General features: G+C 40.2%; 1 protein-coding gene across 2 annotated transcripts in view; it reads right to left on the reverse strand.

The window, feature by feature from the left end:
- The window catches only part of tat (tyrosine aminotransferase), a 120,061-nt gene that overhangs the window by 24,560 nt on the left and 82,070 nt on the right, over positions 1–13,431 (reverse strand). For both annotated transcript variants that reach the window (XM_061920011.1, XM_061920012.1), the window contains 3 exons: positions 12,254–12,412; positions 7,827–7,965; positions 6,185–6,237 (listed from right to left, as the gene is read on the reverse strand). In XM_061920011.1, coding sequence (XP_061775995.1) covers positions 6,185–6,237; positions 7,827–7,965; positions 12,254–12,412 — 351 coding nt within the window. The remainder of the gene's footprint in view (positions 1–6,184; positions 6,238–7,826; positions 7,966–12,253; positions 12,413–13,431) is intronic.

Consider the following 13,431-nt stretch of genomic DNA (forward strand, 5'->3'; position numbering starts at 1 on the left):
TTCAGCGGACGGTTGCGGTTCTGATAAAATGTTGGTTCGGGTGGACAGCGGGTGGATGACGACTTTGGTGATGTGGTTGCGGATGACGCAATTGCCTATCCGCGCATCTCTTGTCCACGGGTGTCTTGACGCCAGTCTCTGAGGGAAGTCGACGGCGCAAACTCAGCTGATCTCCGGTAAGAGGCGACTTTTTACCACAATTTTCTCACCGAAACCTGCCGGTTGACAAGTGGTCGGGAACCATGTTCGCTTGACCGCTCTGATCCATAGTAAAGCTTCCCCTCTGGGAATTTTAAACAAGGAATCACCGTGTGTTTGTGTGGCTAAAAGCTAAAGCTTCCCACTTCCATCTTTCTACTTTGACTTCTCCATTATTAATTGAACAAATTGCAGAAGATTCAGCAACACAGATGTCCAGAATACTGTTTAATTGCGCGATAAAAAGAGACGACTTTTAGCCGCAAACAGTGCTGCGCTAATATTTCCTGACAGTCCGTGACGTCACGTACGCGCGTCATCATTCCACGACGATTTCAACAAGAAACTCCGCGAGTTATTTAAAATTGTAATTTAGTAAACTAAATCGGCCGTATTGGCAGGTGTTGCAATGTTAATATTTCATCATTGATATATAAACTATCAGACTGTGTGGTTGGTAGCAGTGGGTTTCAGTAGGCCTTTAGGACACATGTCAATTTGTTTATTTTTGTTATTGATTTAATTAGAATGATTTTTATTTATTTTTGTAATCAGCCTGAGCTAAGCCTTAATAATAATATGGGATGTGCAGACCAGCTGGCTGGGGTTGTCACAGAGATCTTCAACATCTCGCTGACCTAGGCTGTGGTACCATCGTGTTTTAAGACGGCCACAATCATTTCGGTGCCTAAAAAACCCACAATCTTCTCCCTCAATGCATTAAACCCCTTCATAATGAAGTGCTCCGAGAGGCTGGTAAAGGAATACATGGTCTCTGGACTTCCCCCAACATTCGACCCATACCAGTTTGCTTATCGCCCTAACCGCTCCACAGAGGATACCATCTCCTCTGCACTCCACCTGAGCTTAGAACATCTGGAAGGAATGTGCGGATGTTGTTTCTGGACTTCAGCTCGGCATTCAACACCATCATCCCGCAGAACTTGGTGAGCAAACTGGCCCTCCTGGGATTCAGTACACCCCTATGCAACTGTCTGCTTGACTTCCTCACAGACAGACCCCAGTCTGTGAGAGTTGGCAACAACACCTCCAGTGCCATCTCCCTAAGCACCGGCTCCCCCCAGGGCTGCATCCTGAGTCCGCTGCTGTTCACGTTGATGACCCATGACTGCTGCGCCAAGTCCAATACTAACCACATTGTGAAGTATGCGGAAGACACAACCGTAAAAGGCCTCATCCGTGACAACAACCACATGGACTACAGGGAGGAGGTGAAACATTTGGTTGAGTGGTGCAGAACCAACAACCTGGTCCTGAACGTCGACAAGACAAAGGATATCATCGTCGACTTCAGGAAGCCACGCTCCAATTTTCATCAGATGGTAAGCAAGCGGCACCAAGTTCCTGGGGGTGCAGATAACTGACAATATGACCTGGTCCCTACAATCCGGAGTTCTCGTAAAAAGAGCTCAGCAGCGCATGCGCTTTTTGTGTCGGATGAAAAGAGCACAGCTCCCTCCCCCCATTTTCACCACATTCTACAGAGGCACTATAGAGAGCCAGCTGACCAACAGCATCTCTGTCTGGACTGGAGCCTGCAGTGCCTCAGTCTGGAAGTCTCTCCAGAGAGTGGTGAGGACGATGGAAAATATCATCAGGACTCCTCTTCCTCCTATCCAGGAGATCCCAAAAAGCCACTGCCTGACCAAGGCTCAGAAAATCTGCAGAGACTCCTCCCACCCCCACCAAGGACTGTTTTCACTGCTGGACTCTAAAAGAGGTTCCGCAGCCTCCGAAGCAGAACCTCCAGGTCCTTTAACAGCTCAGGCCGTAAGACTCTTGAACGCATCATAATAATTGCCTCAATTCCCCCCGAAAATGGATTAACTCACTGGAATATAAAGACAATACATCCATAAACCTAGATGCATACTGACTATGCAAAAGTGCAATATATTTATCTGTTCAGTAATCTATTTATTCATATCTGCACCTTATTGCTTTTTTATCCTACACTACCATGAGCTAATGCAACAAAATTTCGTTCTTATCTGTACTGTAAAGTTCAAATTTGAATGACAATAAAAAGGAAGTATAAGTCTAAAAATAATAATAATAAAAATGATTAACACATGGTTTCATATCATTTGATAAGGTTTATCCTGTTATACTGTGAGTAGGATAGAAATATTTGTTGATTACAATTAAAATCAAGAGTAAGATTACTAATTCAGTGTTCATCCACGGGCCCCTCAGAAGTAGAAAAGTTGGGCCCAGAGGTCAAGAGAGGTTGAAGTTAAAGTTAAAGTACCATTGACCGTCACACACACACTAGGTGTGGTGAAATTACTCTCTGCATTTGACCCATCCCCTTGTTCCACCCCCTGGGAGGTGAGGGTGGTTGCACTCGGGAATCATTTTGCTGATTTAACCCCCAATTCCAACCCTTGATGCTGAATGCCAAGCAGGGAGGTAATGGGTCACATTTTTATAGTCTTTGGTACAACCCAGTTTGAACTCACAATCTACCAATCTCGGGGCGGACAAGGTTAAGACCCTCTGCCCAAGGGCATGCAGATACAACCTATCTAGCACCAGTGTAGACAAACGCTGCGTCTGTCAGTACACTTCAATAAGTATTCTGTACTTCGCTTTTAGGAGTACAAATGTTGACAGCGTCGGGTTTTCCCAAATTCATTAGTCATTGACCACTTTCTGACGGTGACTTCTGCCTTCCTTGATCTCCTGGCAGTATGCTTTCAACACCCGTGTGACGTAGCAATAGTAATTCATGAGGTTATTAAGGTATTCTTGTTACGATCTGCTGCCCAGATCGTTTGTTATTTGGATCTTTGGGTTTGTTGGGCACTTCCTGGTTTGTTATGTCACCATGGTTTTCATATTTGTTTCACCTGTTCCTTGTTTCCGGACTCTCACCTGTTTGTGGATTACCATCCTTATTTAAGCCTGCATTTTCTGTGACTCGTTCTGGCATCCTAGCCTTGCTTCCCACAACAACTGACGACGCTATCTCCGAACTTTGGTAAATCTGTTTAGTACTCGTTAGCTATTCCTGTGTTTAGTTACCTAGCTTCCATGCTAGCGCTTTTGGTTTGTCTTTTGTACCTAGCGCCAGTGTTTTTGTTCTTCGCCTGTTTTTAGTTAAATAAACCATTATTTCTTACTTGTACGCTGTGTCCGAGCCCAATCGGCATCCTGAAAGAGCACCACCCTCACCAACATGCCTAGCAAACGTCACAAATCTAACAGAAGCCGGACGGCAAAAATCAGCCCTGAGGCTGAATCGGTTGTGGATAATTAACAATTGAAATTGGTTAGTTATATAGGCTAACGAACAATGCCTACTTTCATCTTTGCATGAGGAACCAGATAGACGGGTTCTCTACTAACACTGTGTGGTGCCGAATAGAAAAGATCGGTCACACATTTCTATCAGATATGTCTTTCAGGTTTAACTCACATTTACTGTAGCTCATTTTTATCACATTTAGGTCTGAATTAAATTATTCATCCATCCATCCATTTTCTTTCGCTTATTCAAGGTCAGGTTGCAGGGGAGGCAGCAGCCTCCACAGATAAGCCCAGACTCCCCTCTCCCTAACCACTTTGTCCAGCTCCTCACGGGGGATCACGAGGCGTTCCCAGGCCAGCCCGGAGACATAGTCTTCCCAACGTGTCCTGGGCCTTCAGGTGGCATCCTGACCGGATGCCCGAACCACCTCATCTGTCTCCTCTCGATGTGGAGAAGCAGCAGCTTTGAGCTTTGAGCTTTGAGCTCCCCATGATGACAGAACTTCTCACCCTATCTCTAAGGGAGAACCCCGGCACCCAGCGGAGGAAACTCATTTTGGCCGCTTGTACCCGTGATCTTGTCCTTTCGGTCATAACCCAAAGCTCATGACCATAGGTGAGGATGGGATCATTGATCGACCGGTAAATTGAGAGCTTTGCCTTCTGGCTTAGGTCCTTCTTCACCACAACGGATCGATACAGCTTCCGCATTACTGAAGACATCGCACCGATCCACTCTTCCCTCACTCGTGAACAAGACTCCGAGGTATTCGAACTCCTCCACGAGATCTCTTCCCCAATCCGGAGATGGCACTCCACCCTTTTCTAGGCGAGAACCATGGACTCGTACTTGGATGTGCTGATTCTCATCCCAGTCGCTTCACACTCTGCTAGGAACCATTCCAGTGAGAGCTGAAAATCCTGGCCAGATAACCACATCATCTGCAAAAAGCAGAGACCTAATCCTGCAGCCACCAAACCGGATCCCCTCAACGTCCTGACTGCGGCTAGGAATACGGTAAATAAAAGTTATGAACAGAACCGGTGAAATTTTTATCTAAATGTGAGCGCAAAATCTTTCACAGAAGATAAAGTGAAATATATATGTATAGTGTCAATGTTCCACCAATCCGAGGGGTTGCATAAAGACAATTAGAGACACTAACACAACCTTTTTGAAACCAAAAGCTACTTCTTGGGTATTGATTAATGCAAAGGGCTACCAGTTTGATACACACTTAAATAAATTGCCAGAAATAGCCAATTTGCTCAATTTACCTTTAATATATAAATCTATATACTGTATATATATAAAAATGGGTATTTCTATCCGTCATTCCGTCGTACATTTTGTTTCCTTTTACGGAAGGTTTTTTTGTAGAGAATAAATGATGAAAAAAACGCTTAATCGAACAGTTTAAAAGAGGAGAAAAAACAAAATAAATGAAAATTTAATTTTAAACATATTTTATCTTCAATTTCGACTCTTTAAAATTCAAAATTCAGCTGAGAAAAAGAAGAGAAAAACTAGCTCATCCGAATCATTTCGAAAAAATGTAAAAAGATAATTTATGGAACACCTTTAGTAGTTTTTCTTGATTAAGATTAATTTTTGAATTTTGATGACATAAATAGGTTAAAATCCAATCTGCACTTTGTTAGAATATATAACAAATTGGACCAAGCTATATTTCTATCAAAGAAAAATCATTATTTCTTTTAGATTTTCCAGAACAAAAATTTTAAAAGAAATTCAAAAAACTTTGAAATAAGATTTCAATTTGATTCTACAGATTTTCTAGATTTAACAGAATATTTTTATTTTATTTTAATCATAATAAGTTTGAAGAAATATTTCAAAAATATTCTCCACAGAAAAAACAGAAGCTAAAATGAAGAATTAAATTTAAATGTATTTATTATTCTTTACAATAAAAAAAAATAATTTACTTGAACATTGATTTAAATTGTCAGGAAAGAAAAGGAAGGAATTTAAAAGCTAAAAAGGTACATGTGTTTAAAAATCCTAAAATAATTTTTAAGGTTGTATTTTTTGCCTAAAATTGTCTTTCTGAAAGTTATAAGAAGCCAAGTAAAAAAAATTAATGAATTTATTTAAACTATTGATGACAAATTCTTTAAAATATTTTCTCGGACTTTCAAATTCTATTTGAGTTTGGTCTCTCTTAGAATTAAAAATGTCCAGCAAAGCGAGACCAGCTTGCTAGTAAATAGATCAAATTTAAAAATATAGAGGCAGCTCACTGGTAAGTGCTGCTATTTGAGCTATTTTTGGAACAGGCCAGCGGGCGCCACGTTGGTGACCCCTGCACTAAAATGTCGACGCTGCACTTCTTGAGGCATGCAGTTTGTTGGAATGCACTTACTTCTATTTGGATGTATCTTTCATCATTTCGCATGGTTTTACTTCCTGATTGTGTCACATATGAACATTAGATTACTGTAAACAAGGCGATAACTGTCATGAAAGTTTGATGCAGCAGTCAGCTGACTTGCTCGCTTTGGATCGGTTCTCAAGAATGTCTCAATGGTGAGCTAAATGGTAAAAACATGAATATGTGCTGATGTGTGGTGGTCTAAGCTCCGCCCAAATACCACCAAACCAAACACAGTGGTGAAAAATGTGCCTCGCTGTGGTGAAATAGAGTCTGTGGATGCCAGTCAAGTTTGAAAACTCGACAACTGCACTCACCATGTTGCTGTAGATTTCATCTGCCAGGATAGGCACATGGTTTCTGGAGGCCACTGTGAAGGAAGACGCATCAACATTTAATGAAGTACAAACCCAGTTTCCATATGAGTTGGGAAATTGTGTTAGATGTAAATATAAACGGAATACAATGATTTGCAAATCATTTTCAACCCATATTCAGTTGAATATGCTACAAAGACAACATATTTGATGTTCAAACTGATAAACTATTTGCAAATAATCATTAACTTTAGAATTTGATGCCAGCAACACCTGACAAAGAAGTTGGGAAAGGTGGCAATAAATACTGATAAAGTTGAGGAATGATCATCAAACACTTTTTTAGAACATCCCACAGGTGTGCAGGCTGATTGGGAACAGGTGGGTGCCATGATTGGGTATAAAAGTAGCTTCCATGAAATGCTAAGTAATTCACAAACAAGGATGGGGCGAGGGTCACCAATTTGTAAGCAAATTGTCGAACAGTTTTAGAACAACACTTCTCAACGAGCTATTGCAAGGAATTTAGGGATTTTACCATCTACGGTCCGTAAAATCATCAAAAGGTTCAGAGAATCTAGAAAAAATCCTTGCACGTAAGCGATGACATGACGGACCTTTGATCCCTCAGGCGGTACTGCATCGAAAACAGACACCAGTGTGTAAAGGATATCACCACATGGGCTCAAGAACACTTCATAAAACCACTGTCAGTAACTACAGTTGGTCGCTACAAGTGCAAGTGCAAGTTAAAACTCTACTATGCAAAGCGAAAGCCATTTATCAACAACACCCAGGAGCGCCGCTGGCTTCGCCGGGCCTGAGCTTATCTAAGATGGACTGATGCACAGTGAAAAAGTGTTCTGAGGTCTGACGAGTCCACATTTCAAATTATATTTGGAAACTGTGGACGTGGTGTCCTCCGGAACAAAGAGGGATATAACCATCCGGATTGTTATAGGCGCAAAGTTCAAAAGCCAGCATCTGTGAAGGTATGGGGGCGTATTAGTGCCCAAGGCATGGGTAACTTACACATCTGTGAAGGCACCATTAATGCTGAAAGGTCCATACAGGTTTTGGAGCAACATATGTTGTCATCCAAGCAACGTTATCATGGACGCCCCTGCTTATTTCAGCAAAAAATTGCCAAGCCATGTGTTACAACAGTGTGGCTTCATAGTAAAAGAGTGCAGGTACTTTCCTGGCCCGCCTGCAGTCCAGACATGTCAACCCATCAAAAATGTGTGGCGCATCATGAAGCGTAAAATACGACAACTGAACAACTTAAGCTGTACATTAAGCAAGAATGGTCAAGAATTCCACTTTCAAAGCTTCAACAATTAGTTTCCTCAGTTCCCAAACATTTAATGAGTGTGGTTAAAAGAAAAGGTGATGTAACACAGTGGTGAACATGCCCTTTCCCAACTATTTTGGCGCGTGTTGCAGCCATGAAATTCTAACTTAATTATTATTTGCAAAAAAAAAAAAAGTTTATTAGTTCAAACATCAAATATATTGTCTTTGTAGTGCATCCAACTGAATATGGGTTGAAAAGGATTGTATTCCGTTTATGTTTACATCTAACACAATTTCCCAACTCATTCAGAGAGGATTCTGTGAATTTTGGACGAGTGCTACTGACCTGTGAGGATCTTCTGTAAGTGGTCCTTGGTGAACACAGAACCGCATGGGTTTGATGGGTTGGTGACAATCAGACAGGATGTCTTGTCATCCATCAGGCTCTCCAAGTGTTGCAGGTCCACTTCCCATGACTTCTCGGGCTGGTTATGGAAGAACAAGCATTATCTGAACAACTCGTGGGATGGACTACTTGTATTACATACGGATAAGTAAGCTTGTCAAGCACACAGTTATTCTTTCAAACCGGTTTGATAACAACAGGAACTGCTGACTCTGCAGAATCCCGGCATCTTAGAAGCTTTCATTGAACACAACACCATTATTATCAAGTCAAAGTACATTTTTTTTTAAACTTTGACTTGTGCAAACAAACACACTAAAGGAGAAAATGAGAATTTTATCATCAATGTATGACCAAAATGAGAAATAAAATAGCATCATATATGTTAAAGGGAAATTAAAATATCATTCTGCCATATGAGGAGAAATGAGAATGTCAACATGAGTGCAGGAAGAAAATGAGAAATGAGAATACCATCATGAACGTAAAAGGGAAATGAGAATATAACCATGAAAGTATGAAAAATAATCATGAATAAGAAGACCATTATGAATGTATGATGAGAATAAGAAATAAGAATATCATCATGACTCTATGAGGAAAACGAGAAATGAGGTACACTCATTGATACATGAGGAAAATGAGAATAACATGAATGTAAGAGGGATATAAGAAATGTGAACTTCATTATGAATGTACGAGAGAATTGAAAATATAATCATGAACGTATGATGAAAATAATTATGAATAAGGATACCATTATGAATGTATGTTGAAAAAGGAAATGAGAATATCATCATGAATGTATGAGAGAATATATGACTGTATGATGGAAATAATCATGAAGGAAATTACCATTATGAATGTATTACGGAAATGAGAATATTATGACCATTTCATCATGAATAGATGATGGAAATTAAAATGGCATGAATGTATGAGGTAAATTAGAATTGAGAATATAATAATGAATGGATGAGGGAATCGAGAATGGCATTGTGAACGTATGGTGGACAGGACCATATCCTCATTAATGTAGAAGGGAAATGAGAATATCAATAAACATATAATGGAAATAAGTGAAGTGAAGTGAATTATATTTATATAGTGCTTTTCTCTAGTGACTCAAAGCGCTTTACATAGTGAAACCCAATATCTAAGTTACATTTAAACCAGTGAGGGTGGCACTGGGAGCAGGTGGGTAAAGTGTCTTGCCCAAGGACACAACGGCAGTGACTAGGATGGCAGAAGCGGGAATCAAACCTGCAACCCTAAGTTGCTGGCACGGCCACTCTACCAAGCGAGCTATGCCGCCCCATGTCATCATGATTGTATGATTGAAGTGAAAATATGATCATAAACATGTGATGGATATAATAATACATTCATGAATGTACGGAGAAAATGAGAATATCTATCAACCAATCAATCAAAGTTTATTTGTATAGCCCTTAATCACAAATGTCTCAAAGGGCTGCACAAGCCACAAAGACATCGTGACATTACAGCAGGAAAAAACAAATACCAGTGGGAACAACGGGAAACATTGGAAGGGACCGCAGATGTGGGTATCAAACCCATACATGCCAACCTTGAGACCTCCGATTTCGGGAGGTGGGGGTGGGGGGCGTGGTCGGGGATGAGGCGGAAGCGTGGTTAAGAGGGGAGGAGTATATTTACATCTACAATTCACCAACTCGAGTATTTCATATATATTTCATAGATATATATATATCTATGAAATATTTGACTTTCAGTGAATTCTAGCTATATATATTTATTTTATTATATATATATATATATATATATATAAAATAAATAGTTTAATTTTAGAAGGCACCTATCAAATACACAGTAATAAAAACACAGTTGTTCTACTAACTGTACTGTGCTTGCTGGTTACTAAAAAAACCACAACACTTACCTTTCACTATTTGAGTAACCTTTGTTCTGCATTTTCGTACTGGCGAGAGTCACTTGACGTCAGGTGCGCCACACCACGTAAATCGTTGGCCGATCAAAAAGCAACCCCATAACGCTATAGCCAACATTAACCAGGAGATGGCAACAGACAAGATAGATCACTCTATTACAGACGGCGTCGCCTTGGGTGTAACTTCCTCGTTCTTCTGCCTCGGCTCCTTGTGTGTGTAGTTTTTTATTAAAATCAGTAGATGTTGTAACGTGATTGGGCAGGCAAGCTGTTTATATACTTAGAAAGCGGACGTGAAAACAGGCTGTCCCCATTCAGGTCCGCACGGAGCTGGAGGGGTCGTGGCCTCTAGCTTAGCAGCGAACAAGCTGAGAGTGGGTGGTTTGTACGTTTGATAAGACTAATAAATATGTTTGAGAAGGAATAAAGAAAGTTCTAAATCCAATTAGAAGCACACAGATAGAAAGATAGTACTTAGTGCGTCAGCAGACTTTTCCGGACGTGAATGTGTGAGAGAACTGAGAATTTAATCATGCGTGTAGGATGGAAAAAAGAATATCACCCTTAATGCATGAGGGAATTGAGAAATTAAAATATCATCATAAATGGATGATAGAAGTGGGAATATAATCATGAATGTATGAGAGAAATGAGAATACCATCATGAGTGTATGGGGAAAATGAAAATATAATCCTAAATAAATGAGAGAAATGCTTCCGCCCGAATGCAGCTGAGATAGGCTCCAGCACCTCCCCACGAACCCAAAAGGGACAAGCGGTAGGAAATGGATGGATGGATGGATGGATGGATGGATGGATGGATGGATGGATGGATGGATGGATGGATGGATGGACATCAACATAATGAATATATGACGAAAATGAGAATTTCATCACGATTTTAGGAGGTAAAACAGAAATGAGAACTTAATCATTACTATAGTTGGTGAAATGAGAATATTATCATCAATGTGTGATGGGAATGAGGACATCATGAATGTATGAAGTAAATGAAAAAATTTGAATATCATTGTATGAGGCAAATGACAATATTATCATGGTTGTATGCGAAACATCCATCAAAGGGTTATAAAAATATTGTGAATGTACGAACCCCGCTTCCATTTGAGTTGGGAAATTGTGTTAGAGGTAAATAAAAACAGAAAACAATGATTTGCAAATCCTTTTCAACCATCGTGTCATCGGAATGCACTACAAAGACAAGATATTTGATGTTCAAACTCATAAACTTTTTTTTTTTTTGCAAATAATAATTAACTCAGAATTTCATGGCTGCAACATGTGCCAAAGTAGTTGGGAAAGGGCATGTTCGCCACTGTGTTACATCACCTTTTCTTTTAACAACACTCAATAAACGTTTGGGAACCGAGGAAACTAATTGTTGAAGCTTTGAAAGTGGAATTCTTTCCCATTCTTGTTTTATGTAGAGCTTCAGTCGTTCAACAGTCTGGGGTCTCCGCAGTTGTATTTTACGCTTCATAATGCGCCACACATTTTCGATGGGAGAAAGGTCTGGACTGCAGGCGGGCCAGGAAAGTACCCGCACTCTTTTTTTACAAAGCCACGCTGTTGTATCACGTGCTGAATCTGGCTTGGCATTGTCTTGCTGAAATAAGCAGGGGCGTCCATGAAAAAGACAGCGCTTAGACGGCAGCATATGTTGTTCCAAAACCTGTATGTACCTTTCAGCATTAATGGTGCCTTCACAGATGTGTAAGTTATCCATGCTTTGGGCACTAATGCACCCCCATACCATCACAGATGCTGGCTTTTGAACTTTGCGTCGATAACAGTCTGGATGGTTGGCTTCCCCTTTGGTCCGGATGACACGATGTCGAATATTTCCAAAAACAATTTGAAATGTGGACTCGTCAGACCACAGAACACTTTTCCACTTTGCATCAGTACATCTTAGATGATCTCGGGCCCAGAAAAGCTGGCGGCGTTTCTGGATGTTGTTGGTATATGGCTTTGGCTTTGCGTAGTAGAGCTTTAACTTGCACCTACAGATGTAGCGCCAAACTGTATTGAGTGACAGTGGTTTTCTGAAGTGTTCCTGAGCCCATGTGGTTATATCCTTTAGAGATTGATGTCGGTTTTTGATACAGTGAGGGATTGAAGGTCACGGTCATTCAATGTTGGTTGCCGGCCATGCCGCTTACGTGGATTGATTTCTCCAGATTCTCTGAACTTTTCGATGATATTATGGACCGTAGATGTTGAAATCCCTAAATTTCTTGCAATAGCAAGAAAATAATTTTCTAATTATTTTATTCCGTTTTTATTTACATCCAACACAATTTCCCAACTCATATGGAAACAGGGTTTGTATGAGGAACATGAGAATGCTATCATGTGTGTAATGGAAATGAGAATATAATCATGAACGTACGAAGGAAATGAGAAATCCTACCATCAGGTTGTACAGTCTGACCTCGATGCCCATGGAAACAGCCAAAGTCTTATATAAGGAGAAGCCTGGACATGGAACCACAATGTTGTCTCCCGGGTTACAAAGGACACTGATCGCCAGGTCAATGGCTTGACTACAGCCGCTGGTCAGAATGACATCCTGCAGGGGGCGGGACATTTTTGCATACGGTTAACATTCACATACAACAGGCGTGTCAAAGTCAAACACAGAGTGAGCCAAAATTTTAAACTGAACAAAGCCGCGGGCTAAGGGTTGAACAAATGAACCTTTTAATAGGGAACCAAACAATTTTTGCATTGAATATTGAACAAGCAAGGCTTATATAACTTTATAGTGACATGCAAAATCGAGTTTCAAATAATAATAATAATAATTAAAAGACACCAATGGCATATCAAATAAAATCTAAATAAAAATTGAGTGCCTCTTTTCTATTTGCAGCCTTCTGAGGTAAATATCAAAATAAATTTTGTCGGCAGGCTAATAATAAATTTGAAAATGAAATAACAATAATGAATGAATCAAACATTCAAGCCTTGAAGTAACAATATTGGAACAAGCAATAATTATATAACTTAATTGTGCAAAATCCACATTCAAAAAACAAACGAAAAAAAAAAAAAGGTCAAATAAATTCTATTTAAATAAAACATATAATGCCTCTTTTCAATTTGCAGCCTTCTGAGGTAAATATCAACATTACATTTTTCCACATGCTAATGAATCTTAAAATAAAATAATAATGGGTGGGGTTGGTGGTGGGGGGCGGGTTTTGGTGGTAGTCACTGTTGCAAGGGGTTCTGGGTATTTGTTCTGTTGTGTTTATGTTGTGTTAAGCTGCGGATGTTCCCCCGAAATGTTTGTCATTGTTGTTTGGTGTGGGTTCACAGTGTGGCGCATATTTGTAACAGTGTTAGAGTTGTTTATACGGCCACCCTCAGTCTGACCTGTATGGTTGTTGAGCAAGTATGCTTGGCATTCACTTAAGTGTGTGTACAAATCGCATATATCATGTTTGTATGGAGTAAAAGCGGACGTGACAACATATTGTAGACAATGCTAAAGGCAGTGCCTTTATAATACGGGCGGGCCAGCTCTAATGTTAATTTGATATTGCCTCAAGGGCCAAATGAAATTGTACGGCGGGCCAAATTTGA

This window comes from Nerophis ophidion, linkage group LG14, assembly GCF_033978795.1.
Source record: "Nerophis ophidion isolate RoL-2023_Sa linkage group LG14, RoL_Noph_v1.0, whole genome shotgun sequence".
NCBI classification, from domain to species: domain Eukaryota; kingdom Metazoa; phylum Chordata; class Actinopteri; order Syngnathiformes; family Syngnathidae; genus Nerophis; species Nerophis ophidion.